Consider the following 21,918-nt stretch of genomic DNA (forward strand, 5'->3'; position numbering starts at 1 on the left):
TATATATATATATATATATATATTACATATCAACATAATCTCTGGTTTCATGGTTGTATGGTGATGTTGACATTTCAGAATTGGTTAGGTGGGGTAAAGAGGCTACCGGTGTCACGCAAAAAAGCGCGCGTACTGTCTTGCATGTGCGCGCGAGCCGTTCGTGAGTAAACGCGTCCGTGCTGCGAATGTCTCCCTCTTCCGTCCCTGAAGTCACATTACCCCGGAGGAGCGTCGCATTGGAGCCGGAGAGGGACGGTGCTGTTGCCTCAGCGCGGAGAGCACAACATACAGGAACTGCAACGTCAGAGGGAGAGAGAGAGAGAGGGAGGGAGGAAGGGAGCGAGAGAGAGAGACAGAGACAGAAGGCGAGGAGGAGGAGGAAGAGGGGGAGGAGGGGGAGGGAGTTTGCAGCTTGGCCAAAGTGCGCTATCAGCTGCTGAAGGCTGGTCAGACGAGCGGCACGGGGACACTTGATAGAGAGAGAGAGAGAGAGAGAGAGAGAGAGAGAGAGAGAGAGAGAGAGAGAGAGAGAGAGAGAGAGAGAGAGAGAGAGAGAGAGAGAGGAGAGAGAGAGAGAGAGAGAGAGAGAGAGAGAGAGAGAGAGAGAGAGAGAGAGAGAGAGAGAGAGAGAGAGAGAGAGACGGAGACTCTCTCGTCGTAGTTGACGGTGTCGGTGGTACAGATGGGCGCGACTCTCCTCAGCTGATCCAGCAGCAACCAGCAGTCACCCGATGCTGCCTGAAGCCGGCCGACCACAGTTGGATAAGCCACATCTTGCGGATGACACTTGCCCATAAGTAAGTTGAATTACCTCAGCGCTTCCCTCATGTCTCTTCCTCTATCCGGCTCATTTTATCGCCTGTTCTGTTTTTCTTCTTTTTTTTTAAAAACATTTCCACGGCCTTCATGTCACTGAGTGACTCATGGAGGAAGCAAGTGTCACCCTTTTTCACTCGAGTGTTTTGATAGGGAGTGCCATCACGCAAACTTCTGCAGCCCTGTCGGGCTCTATCATCATGGTCATGATCATCATTTACATTGTGTCAGAAGCTATCATTGGGACGGTGCATAACTTTAGCACCACCCTATGGCAGTATTTATTGAGCTGAAAAAAGAGCATTATGGGGTGTGACTTGACTGTAACCTAGTTACCGCTGTACAGTGTGTGTGTGTGTGTGTGTGTGTGTGTGTGTGTGTGTGTGTGTGTGTGTGTGTGTGTACTGCTTTGGTCAGAGTCAGTGAATAGCAGGCATTCAGACCTCTGCATGGCCGTTGGTGAGAGCATACACTGCACTGTGTGTAACTTGTTTTCCCCGCAGGCCTGCATGTGTCGTGTCCTCCTCTCATGCAGACCGCAAACTGTGCTTTTTCAGCAAGATCATCATGAGCCAAATTACAAAACCTACAGGAATGGTAAACAAGGGTATATGCAAGTGTTGCGCCAATGCTACAGAGCTGCAGGAGTCCAGCGCTAAAGCACAAAAGAAAAGTTGGGGTGTGCCAGCACATTTTTATTTCTCACTTAAGGCTCTTTTTTTAAGCAGACCAGTGATAGTTGCTGAGCGGGGGCCTCAAAGGAAGTATTCGCCTGGGCGGAACAGTCAGCAGCAAGCTCTTTACAGGATTGATTATGTGGCCTTTCAGCAAAAAAAGTTTAAAAAAAAAAAAAAAACTTACAAATGCCCAATGCACTCTCCCTGCACAACGACTTGGAGGATCCATAGGTCTCTCATTTCCATAGCGCTCTTGTATCAGCCCCTCCATCTCTCTCTCTCTCTCTCTCTCCCTCTCTCTCTCTCTCTCTCTCTCTCTCTCTCTCTCTCTCTCCCTCTCTCTTCCTCCTGCACCTCTCTTCCAGCCACAGTGTTTACTGGATGTTTATCTTAATAGCAATCCAGATGCCAAAGTGTGGAAAGGGAAATGGAAGGAAGGGTTGCTATGCAAATCCTGACCTGAAGTGGGGCAAAATGACCGGGTTAATAAACAGGATGACCAGGAAATGGCCTCCGAGCTGCCGTTAACTTACAGCTTTCATTTCAAAATTTCTCGTATGGCAAAATTCAAACTGTTGCTGAGATGTTGATGGAAAGCAGGTCCAGAGTATTCGTTTGCATTGTAACGTGTTCAGCAATACGTGTACTGGCATTTTGTTACGATTCGGCTCTAATCTGATCGGAAAAAGTTCAGTGTCTCCATGTTGTCTATTTATTGAAGTTTAAAAGTGTGTCCACCAGGAAGGGGAAAATGCAAGTTTATTCCTGTAGTACCTTTCAACAACAAGTCAATTCAAAGAGATTTACAGAAGACATAAAAAGACATTTAGCATACCAGCGTCAGATAAACCTTTGAACACAATATTGCACAGAACAAGAACCGTAGATTGTGTTCACTCGCGGTGAAAGGAATCTTTTTATTGTCTCAGGGGACAAGAGGAAATATAGCAAGCAAAACCGGTTTCAATGTTCATTTGGGCACCTGATTGTTGGTTTTAGACAGACCTATCCCTTAAGGCGAGATATAAACTAAACAAAGGGTTTGTATAGAAAGAGATAGATAGCATTCAGGAAGAGTACAATTAAAATAGAAGATTGAAATGAGCTATGATATGGTAGTTACAGGTATAGGGTGCTATAGAAACAGACCCTCTCCATGTTTAGTTTTGACCCTGAGGACAAAGGAAGACCTGACGGCTCGTGACTAGTTACTCACTGTACGTACATATATACACTAGATATACACTGCACATACTTTAGTGTTTCATTTCCTAAATTAATACGATCTATCTATCTATCTTTCTATCTATCTATCTATCTATCTATCTATCTATCTATCTATCTATCTATCTATCTATCTTATGTACTGTAGCTGCAGTACCTAAACCAATCAGTGAGTTTTAGACACAGTAGTCATGTTAAATGTATTGTCTTAAAGACACGAAGCCAGTGCTCTTAATGAGTTATCTTTGAGAATGATAATAGTACACAGTATAATAACATGTTGTCACTTATCTAATCCCAACAAAGTCTCAAGATGATTCCCTGAAACACTTTTCTTCTCTTCTCTCTTCTCCTCCCTGTCCGTGGCAGCTGGCGCCATGCTCCCCCGTAACATGCACATGCGAGCAGGTGGTTATGACCTGCCGGGGGTGGAGTCAAGCGCCGTGCCGCTCATTGGCTACCGGCCCTTGCAGCCTGACACGCCAAGCGACCAATCCCGGAGGGGTAGCGGCGGCGGCGAATTGGAAACTTCACAGGTGAGTGTTTCCCTTTCCGCCTCGTTGAAACACATTCATCATTTTGCCACTGGTGCGCCATGCAGAGAGTGATATGGAGTTGATTTCTCACCGCTTTCGTTCTGCCAAGACTTTGTGGTGTGCAACCCCACTTTATTTGATGTTCTCCTGTTCAAGCAATGAAGCGACGCAGAATCTTTATTTGTCGCGGTGCTCCTGGTCGACACAGCAAACAGCAACGGTGCGAGCTGAGTTTAGCTACAAGTTTCCTAAATAAACAGCATATGCAGCCAGCTGGTTTCAGTGTGAAACAGACTGGAAGAGATGAATATGGCATGTGTGTGTGTTTTGGTTTAGTGCTGTTATTTTTGCTCCAGTGCCAACACAATGCCCAAATTACACCTACATCTTTGGTTTACGACCAAATAACTAATGATGTCCCCATCAATTTTTGTGAAAAACAGTTTACTGACAATTAGCCAGTGTTAGCATGCTAACAAGCTAAACTAATACAGTGAACATGGTAAACTTTACACCTGCTTAGCATCAGCGTGTTTGCATTGTCATTTAGCTCAAAGCTCCGCTATGTCTGTGTTTGTTTATTTGACCGAGTGGACAAACCGTAGAACTACAGCCTCCAGGTCTGTCGCGATGAAGCCACGGGGCCAAAAGATAGTTACGCTGGGAAAGAGGTGTCTGTAGCTTGGCGGCTAATTTATTTTTTAGGTAAATCACCTTTCCAGTACGAACACTTAATGTTGTTTAAATCATTAGGTCATACAAGCTGTAAAATGCACCAGTAGTCTTCTCACTTCTCAACTCGTCTGCGGTGCGTCGCTCTAATGCGTTGACTCACGATAACATTCATAATATGGAATTTGGTTGAACTGAAGCTGAGGAAGTTAAAAAGTTCATGGTCCATGAGAATTTCCCACGATCTTTCACCCTGTGTTAATGTTTAGTGACTTGATAGTGAGGTTTGCTGAGCCTTATCAGAAGCTCTTCAGATTGGTTGAACTTCACACACAGTTGGAGTGTTGTTTTGAGGAACAGTAGATGATATTTTTGATCTTTACACATGAGTTCAGGATTTATTATCTCTTCCCCAAAATGTCAGACCTCAACTAAAGCAATAAAATATTAATAAATGATGCTTCCTGAGTCATGATGACCTACTGACCAACTCCTTTGACCCAACCACACACTACCTGCTCATGGCTCTTTGGTTTTGCTTTACAAGAAACTCCTCGCAGCTAAAAACAAATAAAGTCGCACCGACTCGCTCTCCGAATGAGCAGACTTTCTTCGTGCTCGCGTGGTGGCTGCTGGACCTCGCGCTAAATTATTAATGCTGCGGATTGGCTGGTCGATGTGGTGTACACCTGCTCTGTCTATAAACAGTATCCAGTATCACATGCCGTCTCCATGGACGGTCTGTCGAGTGGAATCCAATACGGCCACTTGCTGATTCTTTAATGAGGGAAACTTGGACGTGTGAGTCAGAATGCTTGAAGTGAAACTCTCGAGTGAACAATGCCGCTTAAAGGTGAAAGAAACATTGTGTGTTTTCAGCTTCAGTTCTATTGATTGAGATGAAAATCAAGCCTGACTATGGTATGGTTCATACAGATAATATATTTTTGCATTTCTTTTAGCCCATTTTCTTACTCGGTGATGTGTTTTTCTACTCCCAAAGGCACATAAAGATTAAAAAAAGAACATAATATTTGAAATGCATTTATAAAAGACTGGATCAGTGAGACGTAAATCTTAAGATAGAAATATAAAGTTTGGTTTAACTATTTTTGACTTATCTTCTCTTAACTCACAGCTTTGTGAAGATATTCAAAAATCACACAGCAATAAATCCATCACGAAGAAGGCAGAATAACCCTCAAACACAGCCTCAATACACCAGAATGCAAATACAGCTGCAAGACTCTTGGAACAAGAGGCCCAGCTCAAGTGCATGGGCTCTTATTTCATAAAAAGAGTCTCTTTGCATAATTTAGTCCTTTCAATGAGGGTACATCTTGATATGACAGCATACAATGCCTTGGATAAGTCCAGCTTGTTGGAAATTGTTCAGAAAAGGGCCGTACTTGTTTTAAAATGACAATGACACCCCCTGCAGAAGGACAGGTCAATGAGGAAATGGCTTTTCCATTTTCATGGAAGAATTTGGTTGGCCTGCACAAAACCCTGACCTCAAGCTCATCCAATTATGTGGAGCACCGACTGTGAGGATCCAGGTTGTGTTAGAGAAGAAACGTGATGTCTGACCATGTTGGAAGGTGAAAGTGTTCATAGTTGTTCCGTTGCGCTTGAAGGCTCGGTAGAGAGCTGGCCGGCCGTCATCGAGATCATCTCAAAGCGGGCGTGACGGAGCTCATCTTTAGACTGTCTTTCCTGGAAGTCTTTCATCGCGTTCTACTTGGTTGCACGCACAAAAAGTGAGAGAAATAGTTCTGTCAAGAATGAAAGAATGAGCTCGGGAGAAAAATTCAAAGGTGGGAAGGTCGAATTGTCGGTTTCGGTGAGTTGCAGAAATTGAAGCAGAGCCCCCTCAACCCATTCACACCCCCAAAGCCTCAAATACCTCAGCTTTGGTCACTGGCACTTAGCTTCAAATTATGACGCTTTACATAACCTTCTAGAGTCAGTTTTAAGACATGTGAGTTGCATGCATTGCAACTTTTCAAAATAAACTTCCATATTCACAGGAAGTTAAGTTTAGGTAACAACTGCACTTAGTTAAGTTTAGGAAAACAGGTTTTTTCGCACCTCCACTTACATATATCAGTTGTTCTGAGCGTCAGCACTCACTCTGAAGTGAGACAGATTAAGGCAAAATTTGCACACTGAAAAAGTCGACTATTCCCGACAAATTAACTTGCCCGACAAATTAACAGACTGATGATATCTATCAGGGTAATCACATCCAAGGCAGGATTTTTTTTCCTTTAAGGGCAATAGAACAGCTTTGACCTGAATGCCACAGAGTTTTACTTGAAGAGAGTAGATAACGGGCTCAAGGGATACACAGATGAAAGCGTGAGAAGAAGAGCAGGGAGAAAGATAGGAAGGAAGGGGTTGAGATTGTGGACCACTCTGAAGAGAAAAACAATGGTTATCTTTAAAGAAAGCTTCAGAAGATGTATGTATGACCCCCTGTTCAGTGGGTAAACTTGTGTAGAGTTGTAACAGTATGTGTATTTGTTCAAAGTCAAAGCTTTTCGGCAAAGCGGAAGCCCAGCGATAAGGATTTATTTCAGGAAAAAGGTTGGAGCTGGTTGTTTTTTGAGAGCGGAAGGGGTGAAAATGGAGAGTCGGCTTCCTGCCCCTTGCTTTTTCTGATGCCGTCCAATAGCTGACGTAGTTGTTCAGGAGGAGAGGTTGACGCGGCCTTCGGCCTGTGATGGAAGGAGAGGAAGAAAAATAGCTCCGCAACACGACATCATGTCCTGCTTCCTGTGTTTGTCTACACTTATTATGTACTTCCTGCATGAAGCTGGGGGAGTGAGGGGTGGGGGTGGAGGAGGACTTTAAGAAAAATGAGAGCTGAAGGTCCTGAGAGAAGATCTCATCTTTGAAAAGAACATAAACAAAGTGTCACATAGAGCAAAAACAATGGCACATATGGGACAAAATCAACAACAAATAGAACTTGAAAAATAACAAAATAACAGCTGCAGAGTCTTTTTTCGTGCCGCCCACCACGAGTGGCCTGTAATCATGATGCTTATCCGCCAGCCTGCGTGGCAGTTGAACTCCAAATTACACATTCATCTATTACACTTCGAGAAAGTTCCTGCACAGAAAAGGCTGGTCCCCCTGACCCAGATTCAGCCCGGTTTTCGAAGGCAAACTCAAGGGAATATACTTTCATCTTATCTCAATATACCAGCCTGTCTGGAATAAGGAAACGCTGTCTTTGTGTGATGAAGTGCTAAAGGCCAGTGAGAGCGTTAATGGTTAAATGTCTCGTGATTGTCCTCCTCCCTAGTCAAAATAACACTGCTGTTTTATAATCTTCATGTGTGGCGTTGGCCCTTTAGTATGTCATAGCTTGGCTGAGCTCAGTTTTAGCCCAGAACAAAGTAGCAAGAAAACAACCACATCAAAACCATATATTGACACCATTTTTTATGTTTTTCGGTACTGTTGCATTATCATTTGTTGCACTGAAGATGTGTTTTGCAAAGTAGCCAATGTTAGATGTCACCAGTCTAAAAGAAAAGTTGCGAGTTCAGCATTAAACCCAATTCTTTTACACAACGAGAGTTGTTTCCAATTGTGGAAAGACCTGCATTCGAAGCCGTGTTTGCGTCGCTCTTTATCTCAGTTAGGACTTGTGAGCTCAATGTGGCTGTTAATTATATTGCTAACTGCTTCACAAGTTCACTTTGCTTTCTCTATATCTATTATGTTCTGGCCTTGTGACCTACGTGATCTCATTCTGGCTGACTGAGAGGATCTTTCTTTGAACTCCTTTGAGATTTTGATTCAAGGAAAGAACGATTTTTTAGATAATATTCAGATTTTGTGATGGGACTCATACCTCAATAGTTAATATCTTAAAGCGTGTAGCACAACAGACATACCTTCATGAACATTTTTAAATTTGGAATTTTTCTGTATCAGCCCACTCCCACCATCCTATTTAATGATTTAATAATAAGTAAAGTGGATAATTTAAATTATAGCTTGTTTAAATTTATTTTCATATGTACAAAATAAAGTTGTGTTGTGTCTAGCAGGGCCTAATGTCAGACTTTGTAAATGTTTGCAATCAGAATAAATACTTTGTCAATAGTTTGGCTTTTTAGGATAACAAATGCTCAGTAGCAGACCTATGACACCACTAACTGCTTGTGGACTAGTTTGAACATTTCAGACATCTTTCTGAGATTATTTGTAGACATAGTATATAGTTTTTCTGCATATTTTTCACAGTTTAGTTTTTTTCTGTCGACACCCTTGTCCAAATTGTGCAGTTTCTAGAAGCATCTTTTCATCTGGAGGACCTGACCTGAAAAAAAAGAGTGCTGCAGGACTGACCCAGACATTAGTTAGCATTTGTTTACTTTTGGTTCACTTTTCTCAAAGTCAATGTGTTTTGGGTTAGATGTGTTGTTAACACAAACTGAAGTGATTTCCAATTTTTTTCTATGATATAAAATGTCAGTTAATATCCCTCTGGTGAATTTTGAAGCTTTAATGTGTCTTTGAATGGGAGGTTTCTAACAAGGAGACGACAAAGCAGCATCATGCCGACTCCTCTTGCCTTTAGCTTCATGGTGGTGACGTGACGACATGCGACCGTCGTGTCCAATGGAAAGATCCCATTGGCTCTTTGTTGAGGGAACCAGTGTGATGCTAACGATGCGATACTAACTTCATCAAAAACACATCATCCCTGCAGCACTCGGCCCTTTTCTCAGCAGCCATGTTGACGTGTCACTGCAGGATACACACAGGTGTAATATCATTAGTTATGACCTTGTTCTATTTAGGTGGGTCAGGGCCCTGGTGCTGTGCATGCTGGCTGCTTGGACTGACTGTGGCACACTAATGAGAATGGGACCATAATATTTTTGATCAATGACACCTGTGTTCACCCTGCTATGACATGTCAACATGGCTGCTGTGAAAAGGGGGCTGTAGTCTGTATACTCCAAGCTGCAGGAATCCATGTTTATCAATGAGCAATGGGTCCAATGACAACATGTAATGTGGAAGGTGTCGCTCGTTGTGACAAATTTCCAGAGTATTATCACTGAACGTTGCACTTCCTTTAAGCTCCAACGAGCGTTACTGCTTCGCTGTTTCACTGTTTTAGGTGTCGCATGTTTGTTTCTTTGCTTCTCTCGTAGGTTTGAGCAACAAAAAAAAACAATAATCTAATCTAATCCCGCTATACACTACATACAGATTAAGTTATCGACAAGCTTGTTAACATCGTGGAGTGTTTCTTTTTTCAGGAGACAAAAAAAAGACCTGAAAGGAGAGTATATAATAAATGTTCTGTTACCTGGGAGCCAAAAACACAACTCCAAACAAATGCTAAAGCTAACGTTGCTTGTGTCAGCTGGATACTATGTTATATTAGTTGACACACTAGAAAGCTAACTGCCCTCCACACACACACACACACACACACACACACACACACACACACACACACACACACACACACACACACACACACACACACACACACACACACAGCTATAAAAGTCTACACCTAGTTAACATGGCTTCACTCTGCGATGTCATTAGCCCCTTAAATACACACAGCTTGCTTCCTGGTTCAGAGGCCGTCTGAACATTTATTACCTCTCGTTACAAGAATACAGCCTTTGACTGCTCAAACAGCATGTCAGGCTTTTGAGTCGGTCAGTTATTATTTACTGTAATGTTTTACAAAACAGGGACATTCAGTCATGCTGGTATATCTGTAGGGGAAGGTCATCTAACGACAAAGACAGAGAGAGAGAGAGAGAGAGAGAGAGAGAGAGACAGGGGCGAGTCGGGGAGCGATTGAAAGAGAGGGGGGTATTGTTCTGGAAATAGCTTTAGGGCTTTGTCTCAATGTGTGTGCGCGTGTGTGTGTGTGTGTGTGTGTGTGTTTGTGTGCGTGTGTGTGTGTGTGTGTAGGCATGTGCTCATGCATGTGTCTATTGATGAGGATCTGCATTTGTGTCAGCTGCATGTGTGTCTATGGGTGACTCAGTAAACAGCAACTTATTGAAAATGTCTGTTTTGCCATCAACACCAACATACATGTGTGTGTGTGTGTGTGTGTGTGTGTGTGTGTGTGTGTGTGTGTGTGTGTGTGTGTGTGTGTGTGTGTGTGTGTGTGTGGTTGTGTGTGTGTGTAATGGGTGTGCCCAGGTGATGCATGCTCTCGGGGGCCGGACTTAGCTCCTGCTTCAGGTGTGTCTTTGTGATACAGAGCCACAGAACGTTGCGGGGCAAACGGTAAAGAGGTAAACACACAGATCTTAGTCAACAGAAGGAAACAACAGTCGGTCGAGGACAAAAAGAGCAAGAGAGAGAAAAGAGGGAGCAACAGATGAGAGAAAATGGAGGAAATGAAAACACCATTGGTCCCTTTATGCTAAAGATTTCCAGGAAGCTTAAGGATTGCTACCTGTCTGAACTTGCAGTGAGAAAGGTAACTTGCGGGACCATTGTTTTGTCCTCTTCTTCTTTTTGTGTATTTGTGTGCTTTGGGGGATTTCATGGGAATGATAGAATGGCATGCAGATTTGCGTAGACGCAAGCTGAGAAGGCAGCTAGAATAACAGGTTTGATACACAGACAGTTCGGGTCCATAGGATCCTTTTTGAATGCAAGAAGCGCCGCTTTGAGCGTTGACCTTGGATCAAGTCAATTTGAAAAGAGGCTAATAGAGGCTAACACGCTTATTGCAGCTAATTACACTGTGGTTCAATCATAGGGGAAAGGAGAAGCTTCAGGTCCTTTTCCTGTCTGTATGAATATGTTTCTGGGTTCTTATGTGGCTTTGAATTTGCATATGAAAAAGCTCACAAGTCAGCACATGCAAAATCAAGGTAAATACAAGGCAGGTTATCATTTTTACTTGTTAAAATAAGTATGCAACATGTTGTGTTTTCGGTGTATTTGCCTAGTTTCCAAGGTGTTGCTCATGTCTTTTGAAGATCACTACAAACTTACTCACGACGGCGTACAAAACGTCCCAAATTTTCGGGACATTTTGCCAACTAGGGTGAGTTCACACGGTGTGTTGCTCATGCATCTTTTATGATGGAAAAAGTCACAGTTGCGAAAGCAGCGTGTCATGGTGTCATGACTAGTGTGAAGGGATATTGTGTTCGATGTATTACAAACTTGTGCCATTGTGATTTTCATGTAAACAAAGGGCTAAGCACAAGGCTCTCACACTGAAATTGGCTGACGGCTCTGTTGCTGTAAAAACAACTTCTACTCTTGTAGTAATATACAGTTAAGTAGCTTATTTCAGTGGTTCATAAAGGGTCACAAGATACATCTGAGGGGTCATGAGGGGATTACTGGAGAGGAAATAAGTAAAAACACAATTCTGCTCCACTAATTTAAATTTTTTCATCAAAGATTTTGCATAATTTTACCTCTCGGGCTCTTAAACGGGTGTGTAAATAAAAACATCTTAGAAGTTTAGAGGTAAAATACTACTAACAACTCATACGCTTCTGAAACATGGCCTCACACTGTTTCTTTGTATGAGGTGACTCACCATAAAGGTGAAGGAACCTTAAACTACTTTATCTAAAGTAGTGTAAGCCTATTATGTGCTTATGTTAAAGAACCCCCCGTCTGTAAAATATAATTAGTAAAGAGTACAACATTTGCCTCTGAAGTTTAGTGAAGTAGAAATATAAAGTTGGAAAGTACTTAAAAACTGTACTTAACTCCATCACTTAAGTAAATATATTTACGAACACCGGGCACCTTAACAATGTGTGCCTGAAGCAGTATCATAGCTCATATCTCGTGGCTGCTTTGACGTTACTGAAATGTCTCTGAGGTGCTGCTGCACGTCTCACACTTCTTCTTCTTCTTACTATTAAAGAGCCGTGAGTCATCTGCTGTCTGCGATATGACTTGGGTTGCGTGATCCTGCTGTCCAGCCACCGCGTGTGGCAATATGGAGTTGTTGATAAGACCAAGCGCAACTAAAGCTGCCGAGACAAACTCTTATTCGGTGATTGCACTTGTCCGCAGGCGGTTCACACGGTTCACACAGTTCATGCGTTTTCAACGCTGCGAGAAAGGTCTGATTTTAAACAACACTCTGTATTAATGAGCCGCCATTTGATCCTCCAGTTTGTGTCATCTGTTTTCTGGGGTTTCTGTGGGTGTGATTGGGAGACAAGATGCTGGAGTGCAACAACCAAGAACGAAACCATTAAGAGATCCTCTTGAATATAACTTGTATTGCATTGTAGCATTTAAATTCTGATTCACTAAACCTATTGTAAGATTATTTATTTAATTGACGCTAAATATTGATGTTAGTTATAATTTCAAATAGGAGGAAGCTTGACAATTCTGTTTTATTTGTTTAATGGGTTATGAATGTTAAGCATAATATTTATTACACTATTTCATTAAAATTCTAAATATATTTGTTGCATCTTGTGCATTCAGAGCCCTAAAAGTCTCAAGAGATTATTCTTCATCATTAATAACAGAAGCGATTCACATGTGTGCATCTGCCAGATGAAAGCAAAGATGTGCAGAAACAGCTGCAGGTGTTTTCAGGGGAGTTACAAGATTGCCTTTTATTTAAGCTGTTTATTTATCTTTCTAAATATTTAAATAGAGGTAAACCTTTTTGGCTGGCTTCTAATCTAACTCATTTTTTTCAAATCCCACCTCTCGTATTTCATCACCGTGATGTGTTATTCATGCTAGCTTTTAGTGTGTAGTGTTACAGTGGTAGTGTAGCTGTTATTATTTCATGTTTTATGAATTACAAAGTCATTTGTCCTTGTAGATGTGGATAAGTGTGATACAAATAGAGTCTGATTGATTGTTTGAAACACCAAATGAGCTCCACTACACACATTTGTCGATGTCTGTTTAAAAGTGTTCTCTAATTTTCACTTTGTCTTGTGAAATAACGTATTCCTGTTGTTTCCGCGTCACCGATCTTTGTGGTGCAGCAAATGAAATGAGCCTGAGAGAGAAAATAATCATTGTCTGGTTCAAGTGCACATGCAGTCTGTGAGGTTGGGTCAAAGGTTGGGTCACAGGCCTACAAATACTCACAAAGCACTGCTTCAGACACGTAATGATTACACGATGTGTTCCTTGACTGTTGATTCCCTCGTTTGGTGCAGCGACCACTTTTTTTATTAAGACAAATGGGTTAAGCGCCTGTTTTGTTCGGTTCTCCTCTTCAGGCTGAGCCCTCACCGATGAAGACCACCTGGTACTGTCCTCTTGAGCTGGTAAGGCCAGAGCGCGCTGCACATTGTAACATGAATGGGAGAACGTGCCTGTGGGCGTGTACAAGTATAGAATAGGGTAACTGTGTCAGGGACTTTCCCCCGAGGCTAAAACGGGATCGCTAGAGCTCCATGTAGTGTGAGAGAAACGAGCAGCTTGATTTGATGTCTTTTTTGTGTGTTTTACTTGGATATTGGATCTCTCGTAGAACACATACTATCTCTATCGTTTTAATGAGACGGTCTATTGTGTGTGAGTCTGTTTCATTCAGTAAAAGGCACCTTCTTGGTTATTTTGAACAAAACTGTTTATTCCTCCCGATGTTGAAAGCCTTCTAAAGAATTTGGATTTTCATGCATTCTCGGCATCACTTGAAGGTCGTTAATCTTTGTTTCTCTGCCTCACTCAGTCCACTGTGGTGGAGGAGCAGGACGATGGAGTGATCTACACAGTGGTGGTCAAACAGCAGCATGGAGCCCCCGGCAGTCTGACGGTGAGTCATGTGGGTCTGACTGGACACGCAGAATTGGAGGCAAGCAGTTGCCTATTTGTGGTAACATGAGCTTCCTTTCCTTTCCTTCCTGTCTCGCTCCAGTCGGTGGTTTCTCGCTCCCAGTGCTTGAAAGCGGGGACGGAAGAGAAGCTGGTGCTCCACCTCCTCCACTCCTTTGCTATGGGCGACTCCTCCTTCATCACCATCTTCCTCTCCACCTATCGATCTTTCACCTCCACGAGCAGAGTGCTGGACATCCTCACTGACAGGTGAGGGGAGATTCTAGCTCTGATCCAGGACGAAGAAATGTGTTGTTTTTGTTTTCTAAAAAGACAGCGGGGCTCGTGTACGATTCCTCGTCCTGGAGACTAATCCATTCAGTAGATGTGGAGATAAAGTCCATTTGATTGCTGCTGTGTGTTCTGTGCATGTCTGCACAACATGTCAAGGCAATCCACCCAATAGCTGTTGAGATATTTCAGTTTGGTGGACCTCACTGCTTCATACTAAACACTAAAGTGCAGATAAATGGTTTACAAAAGAGTCGGCAAAACTGGTTGATCAATTTATGGAACACACACTTTACCTTTTTACAAGATGAACTGATTTTAGTCCAGCTTTGCAATGTGTCTTCAAGCTGAGTCTAATTTAAACAGCAGTCTGTAGATTAATTATGTAACTTCATTTAGAGACACTTCCCCAATGGAGGAGGCAGCTGGGTACCGATTTAAAATAACAGCAACATAATTCAACAACAAAAAAAAAAGCTCACGAAGGCTTTTTCTTTTTCTACTTAACGTTGTTACTAATGGAGGCATTTGTATGGAAACAGCTGTTTGGAAAGTTTCTCCAAAGAAGCAACACAAAGGAGAGCTTCGACTCAGTTTACCTGTAAACAGCAGGGCGGAAAAACAAGCCACAAATACATTAATCACAAAGAGCATTATTTATGACACAGCGGATGCACATATTTGAAGCCGAATGATATTTATGTTTATGTTTTGCTCTGCTCCACTAACTTTCTCTGTTGTTAACAGATTGGAGAATCCGCCTGGGGACAGCGAGAAGAGCCATATGAGACAATCTTTCAACAAGTGAGTTTTTGAAAAATCTTTGTGCAACTCGAACTCTGAAATTCTGTGTGGTCGTGTGTGTGTGTGTGTGTGTGTGTGTGTGTGTGTGTGTGTGTGTGTGTGTGTGTGTGTGTGTGTGTGTGTGTGTGTAAAGCTGTGGGTGCCATAAATACATCTTCTAAAGAAAGTTGTGCTTTTTGCTTCTTTTTTTTCGTTTCTGGCTATGATGAAAATGTTTCAGTGTTTTTTTTCTTAATGTCACATTAAAGTGGCAATAGACACGTTTTCAGCTTTAACATATCTTTATGAAGTATACGTTGATTGAATAATGTAATGGCTGCAGTATAATGCCACTATTGCTGTTTACATTGTTTCCCTATGAGCCTCGCTTTAACGATGCCATTCTGTTCCACTGGGACCGATCTCTCTGCAATACAGAGGCTCGTTCATGGCAGCTATCGGTTGCCATCCCCAGCTACCAGACTATCAATGGAAGTTATTGCAGTTGCTATCCCCAAAAGTGGAAAATTGTGGAAAACTGAACTAACTGTGGAAAACAAAAGTGTGTTCTGTGTTGTTGGTAGCTCGCGAGGCTCTGACGACAACCGAAAAGTAATCCATTTTCCATTGGAACAGCGGCTCCAACAATAACACCACTCCACTTTGACATAAAACAAGCGAACACCAGCAGAAGACAGCAGAACAAACAGGCTTTTGGCATTTTGTTATGATCGTGTGAGTCTGACAAGTTGAGGATAGACAGACGTGGCCTTGACAAGCTTCTGCTCCATTTACTACAGTGGCAAATAACATGTATTTTTACAATCAACACTTGAAATGGTCACACCACTTGCAAATAACAAGGTTGTACAAAATGTAAACCGAACTTAGAAGAGGGCAACTCGTTGATCCTACACCTCACCTAACTTATCGACTCATCTCTAACCTGCTGTTCTTGTCTAAACCCTGTGAGAACAAGATTTTCTGGCCAATTTTTAGATGTGTTGGAAAATATCAATATATTCAATCAATTACAATCTGCAGCAGCTTGTTCGACTGCTTCTGGCAACCTGCACCGCCCCGAGGGTTTAAACCAGAAACCGACCTCCTCCCCTCTTTAGCTCCCAGAAAACTTTGGGATTGATTTTGAGAGTGTTTCTTTCCTTTCCTGATGCCAGGATTTACCGACACGGGGAACCTTTTTGTTGTCTTTGTACACTTTGGAGGTCGGGGTTAAAGACAAAACAAAAAGATTATGATGTGACCCATAAAGGTCAGAGTCTCATTCCCCTAAAGCCCTGAAAATAATGAATAATTTCTCCCCTCAACATCTTTCCCCTCATTCCCGCAGAGCGGTGTGTACGGTGTTCAGCACTTGGCTCTCTGAGTATCCCGAAGACTTTAAGTGTTTGGAGGAGCCCTCACACTTGCTGCGCCTGGTTCCTCTGCTCCCCCAGGACTCCTTGTCCGCGGTCGACCTCCGTGCTCGCCTCCTCCAGATAGCTGAGGAGCTCAGCGAGAAAGCCCTGCTCCCTGGCGCCCATAAAGGTCTGTAAATTCACTGGGATTTAAATGACACCAGTTGAGGCCTCGCTAGAGGAGGTTTTAATGTTGAAATACACTCGTTATCTGTAGAAAACCCAACTGGGGCTGTGAAAGACAAAGACAATATAAGATGGGCGGGTTGTGGCTGCCTTGGTTAGAGAAATGTAATCAAACTGTTATTTTATTATATATTAAATTATATATTATTGAACATTGTTAAAAAATCATTGAAATAACGTTTTAATCAAATACTCTGGACGCTACAGCTACTATGCTACGCTGTTAGCTTGTTGCCATACTCGCATTGGCATTTATCTCAAAGTACTGCTGCAGGTCTACATCAACTCTTTATCTTGTTTTCTCTCATCCTGTAATCTCGAGGTCATGAGTGAAATATCTCCATATCTCAACATAACAAAGTTTTTTTCTCATTAAAATTAGATATTTATCCAGTTGCCTTGGGTTTTCCTGAGATAACTAAGCTGTTATCTTGAGAAAACCCACAATTCTCTGGAACAAAGCAACTTCATTACCACACTGGACACGGTGAAGGATCAGAGCAGCACCAACTCTGAGAGACACAGATTCCCGCAACAGGCGGATTAAAAAAACATGTACAGGTGTTTCTTCTGTTCTGCATTCCCAGTTTTAGTAAATGTTCGCCCTTTGCAGACCGGACCAGTTTCACCAGCCCTTCTCCAGACGCCTCCAAGTTTGAACCCACCAACATCCTTGGATTCCCTGCAGCGATCATCGCTGAGCAGCTCACCAGAATAGAGACTGTGAGTCCTCGCTGGTTTGTGATGGTTGGCATGAGGCAAAAATATTGACTAATGATGCTGAAATTTAATTATGATGCAGTGGAAACTATTTGGAGTGTGTTTGGATGCGATTGTCAGCTGTATCTCAGCTTTGACGACAGTGTTGAAGATTAGTTCAGGGACAGTCTGCTTTCTGTCATTTTAACCTTTGTCATGATGAACTTTGCCTCACATGGTTCCATCTGTATTTTACTACTATATTTCACTCACTGATAAAACACAACAGCCACCACAGCTGTGATATTAATTACAAAGCTAATTTTGGCTTGCGAAAAATACACCTATTTGTAATTTACCTACTGGGGAAAAATGTCTCTTAGCCTGACAAGCTAAGCTAACAATCCAGTTATCGTGAGACACCAATACCTGCTAATTGTGGCTGTTACATTATAAAAATAGAATAATAGTTGAATTCACACATGGTACAACTTAAATTAAATGCAGAACATCGTCTAATGCTCGCACGTTGGCCGTATTGTGTGATGCATTTTCCAAAAGACACCAACACCCAAACAAACAAGGCTCAGTTGTCAAGTTCAGTGTCTCACATTAGCCAAGGTGACACCCAGCAGACAGTCAGAGGCTTTGACGCTTTGTCACCCTCAGAAACTTGAATTATATCAGCAAGAAGACATTTCAGTGCAGGTCACATGATTTGAATAGTTACTTGTTTTTGAAACAGGCTGTTATTTATGAAATCTGTGTGCTGCCACTTGTCAGGAGCTGTTTGTCCGTCTGGTCCCGTACCACTGCCTCGGCTCACTGTGGTCTCAGAGGGACAAGAAAGGGAGGGAGGGAGTTTGTTGGTCCGTCCGGGCCACCATACGTCAGTTCAACAAGTTGGCCAATGCAGTTTCAGCATCCTGCCTTTGTCCCACCAATCTGCGCAGCCAGCAGAGAGCCCGGCTGCTGGAGAAATGGATCAGCGTGGCAGAGGTCAGTATGCATAAATCAAAGGACGCATCTCTAAAAGAAGATGCAGGATTTGATGCCATTTTTACAAGCTAGAATTAGAATGAAATGTTGCTCATCATTAAAGGAAAAAGTTAACAGTATGTCAGTTGGGGTTTTCAAGTCTTTAAAAATGCTCAACTGTGCATTTTCTTACACTAAACCCCTGTTAATCCCTAAAACATAATCTTATTCTCAGATCTGACTTTGCACATACCATCACAAATTCACAGTCAGTTTGCGTTTTGCTGTGAATGTTCTGGTAATTTCACTTTCATCAATAGCTGAGAGCAAAACACAGGAATGAAGTCTAGAACTATGGTTTATTTCTGGACAGCAGCAGCAAATTTTTAAGTAATGCAATTGGTGGTCGATCACTTCTGGCAGTAAATAAGAAGCGAGATTATTAGAAATCTGCATATTTTATACTCAAAGTAGACTCACAGTTCCTGTACACCTTTAGGAAATGGAAGAGGAAATGTCCTCTGGAATAACAGTTTGAAAATGTGCTGAGTCGAGAAATGTGATGTACGACCTCAAGGCAAACAGTAAAGCTTTTAAACTGCTTAAAAGTGTCGGTCTTATACAAGAGAAATGTGGATTAACTGTAACAGCGTTACGGTTATTGTGCACAACAATCTGTCACCTTTGAAATATTGAAGAGCTCACAGCACCAGCTCACACACACACACACACACACACACACACACACACACACACACACACACACACACACACACAGGCATATCCTGTCCTTGGTTGTTATGGTCATATGAGCGGTTTTATTCCTTTCAGAGCCTCTTTACCCATGAATAAAACACAGCTTCTCACCACCATTCCTGAAACTGCATTTGTTGTAACATACACACCAGCAAACACACACTCACACATACACACACTCTAACATCCTCTTTGGCAAAGCAAGGTATCACTGGTTTGCTGCCAAAGTGCCGTCCTAAACCCACCCCAGGTATCTTTTGGGACAAGCCTCTTTAGCAGCATGCATTATTCAGCAACCTCAGGCCGACTCTGTAACTCAATACCAGCCAGACCCACACCCACAGGTGTTCTCAGTTACCGTGTGCATGTGTGTGTGTGTGCGTGTGTGTGTGTGTGTGTGTACGTCGATGCATGCAAATGAGTGTAGTCATCCGTGTGTGCTTTCAACAGGAGTGCCGTGCCAGGAAGAACTTCTCCTCACTCTATGCCATCGTGTCCGCCCTGCAGAGTAATCCCATCCACCGGCTGAGGAAGACGTGGCAGGACACTGACAGGTTGGCAAAAAGAACAACTTGCAGTTTTAAAGGAGATACACAGAGAGTGTTTTTTACTGGTCAATGGAATTCATACGGTCAGATTGCCCTCCATAAAAAAGAAGTCAGGACAACATGGTAATAAACAACTATGCAAACAAACGTTGTGCACATCAGTCGAATAATTCAGGTTTAAAATTGCTGTTTGTCTTAAACACAGTGGGTTGTGCAACACACAAGGCATTGTAGTAGTGTTAATTTAATTGACTTGTGCTGGAATTGCAGCAGTGGCCCCTCCCTTCGGCAGCTCACATCATTATAGTGGCTTGAAATTGAAAGACACAATGACTCGTCATTCTCAAAATACAACATTTTACTCTTGAATAATGAGATGTTCTTGTGCTTGTCGGCTAAGTGTCACCCCCCACATAATTATCATATTATGATCCAGAAGTGGGGGAGCATCTCTTGTTTGTCCACGACTAATCTCAAATTCTGCTGCAGCAAACTGCATAATGATTTTTAGGTGCTCCGTTATGGCGGCATGCTCAAGGACCTCATGCTATTGCAGTGACTCACACTTTCTCAAAACACCTTTTTATTGTCTGTCCGTTGACTGCTTGCTGACTCCTCACTAACTCCTCTTAACCGCTCCTCGCACGATAGGGGCCGCTAGCGATAACACACCTAAGTGCTTCTCTGCGGGGAGGGCAGTGTGCTCAGTAGACTTTAAGCCTAAATAAAAGCTTCAGGTTACGCCTGTGAGACGGGACTGAAACTCACACCTGCACAGAGTCCAGAGCAGAAATCTGCACAATGAAGTATCTGTTGTGTGGGACGAGGGGTGGGGGGGGGGATTTCAATGCACTTGCGGTCTAAAATCTATTCAATTGAACGTTACAGCAGACTGAAGTCTACTGAGTGCACCTGTTATAGTCTCACTTGTGCTTTTCCTGTTTTAACAAGTCACAGTGTGTACACAGGAAACTGGGTGAAAGGAACAGAGTTGGCATTAGTAGAACATGCAGGTGGAAATTGGCTTTTTTTTTAAAAAGCTATTCCAAACACTGATATTTGATTTGATATTTTATCGACTGAACAATTAAAATATCAAGATAATATAAAGCAGATGAATTGATAATGAAGATTTTCAAAATCCGTGAATTTAGTAAAGATTCAAAAGAGTAACTTCAAGAAAATACTTAAAGCTGACCTCTGCTCTTCTAAGGAAGTAATATGTACAGTGATTTTCAGACGCTTAGAACTACTTCAATATTTATATGTTATGTTCAAAAATGTAATTTTAAAACATCAACCCTAGATTTGCCATGTGGTTAGGACCCCACAGCTTCAAACAACATGACAGGAAACCGTTGTTACCTTCATCTGTTAATCACCGGTAACCTTGGAAATAGTAGAAGTAGAAGTGAAAGTCTATCCCATAAGCTAAACCTAGAAAAATGCCACTTCAGCAGTGTTGTTCCCGCAACATAAACTCAAAGCGTTATCAGTCACAGCATCGTCTGTGAATCAGCATCATTCTGTTAATGTTACTTTTTCTACTTTTCCATCAGTCATTGTCTCTCAAACTTCAGTATCCAGGTCCTGCAGTACATGATTTTGACTTTGCGGCTCGTACAAAATGCCTTCACTGCATTTCATTATCTTAATAATATTGAAACGTGAATGCTAATTTAATTCAATGCACTGCTTTGGTCACTTGACAGGGAGGCGGTGAGGAGATACGAAGAGCTGTCAGAAATATTCTCAGACAAGGACAACTACTCACAAAGCAGAGAACTCCTGAAGGAGGTAAGTCTGTCACGACACAATAGGAGCCGCAATGAAAATGTAACATACTGAACATTTTCAAAAGAAAAAAACAAGAAGACGTAATCTACATTATCCAGTGTGAATAGAGTAGGTCCAATGAGAAATGTGATCCTTTATTTATGGCACGCAGAGGCTGGTTCCTACATGACGCAGCATTGAACGCTGACTGTGACTCAGTGGTAGAGCAGGGGGTCGGCGGTTCAATCCCTGGCTCCAGTAGCACATGCCGATGTGTCCTTTGGCAAGACACTTAACCCCAAATTGCTCCCGAATGGGTATAAAATGAATCGGTCTGAATATGTGGAGAATTAGCGTTGAAGCGCTTTGAGTGTTCGGAAGACTAAAAAAGTGCTACACTTGTAGTTTTTGAATCCATTTAAACCAGTTATTTTGAATGAGCCTGAGCATCCTCTTGTCATTTGATTGGATTAAAAACTAACATGGAGGCTAGAGGTTGTTTCATGTGCTGCCAGTTTGAACAGAGTTTTGAATTGTTGGAGTCACATTTTGGTCTGGAGTCAGATTTCAACAGCTCTTTTCTCATGTCTTGGACTTGTTTGAGGATTATTCTCTGTGTTGCTCTTTTCTTTCTTTTTTTAACCACCTTGCTAACAATATTTTTCAAAGATGCTTTCTCCCTATGACAACAAACACTTTGAGTGTACACCCGTGTGTATAATATGTAAACTCCTGAAGTATTAGTGTTACATTCAGAAAGATAGACACTGTTTTTACT

General features: G+C 42.3%; 1 protein-coding gene across 2 annotated transcripts in view; it reads left to right on the forward strand.

Annotated features, from left to right (window-relative positions):
- Positions 1 to 591: 591 nt before the first annotated feature.
- The window catches only part of rgl2 (ral guanine nucleotide dissociation stimulator-like 2), a 28,121-nt gene continuing 6,794 nt past the window's right edge, over positions 592 to 21,918 (forward strand). Inside the window, exons 1-11 of one of the 2 annotated variants that reach the window (XM_068570773.1) lie at positions 592 to 797; positions 3,087 to 3,253; positions 13,168 to 13,215; positions 13,623 to 13,706; positions 13,809 to 13,975; positions 14,744 to 14,800; positions 16,131 to 16,327; positions 16,997 to 17,106; positions 17,866 to 18,081; positions 19,267 to 19,370; positions 21,077 to 21,161. In XM_068570773.1, coding sequence (XP_068426874.1) covers positions 3,095 to 3,253; positions 13,168 to 13,215; positions 13,623 to 13,706; positions 13,809 to 13,975; positions 14,744 to 14,800; positions 16,131 to 16,327; positions 16,997 to 17,106; positions 17,866 to 18,081; positions 19,267 to 19,370; positions 21,077 to 21,161 — 1,227 coding nt within the window. In that variant the 5' untranslated portion in view covers positions 592 to 797; positions 3,087 to 3,094. The remainder of the gene's footprint in view (positions 798 to 3,086; positions 3,254 to 13,167; positions 13,216 to 13,622; positions 13,707 to 13,808; positions 13,976 to 14,743; positions 14,801 to 16,130; positions 16,328 to 16,996; positions 17,107 to 17,865; positions 18,082 to 19,266; positions 19,371 to 21,076; positions 21,162 to 21,918) is intronic. The other variant, XM_068570774.1, reaches the window with a different exon arrangement.

The sequence above is a fragment of the Clinocottus analis genome, unplaced genomic scaffold (assembly GCF_023055335.1).
Source record: "Clinocottus analis isolate CAN_PGR_092001 unplaced genomic scaffold, fCliAna1.0.p SCAF_9, whole genome shotgun sequence".
In the NCBI taxonomy this organism is placed as follows: Eukaryota; Metazoa; Chordata; class Actinopteri; order Perciformes; family Cottidae; genus Clinocottus; species Clinocottus analis.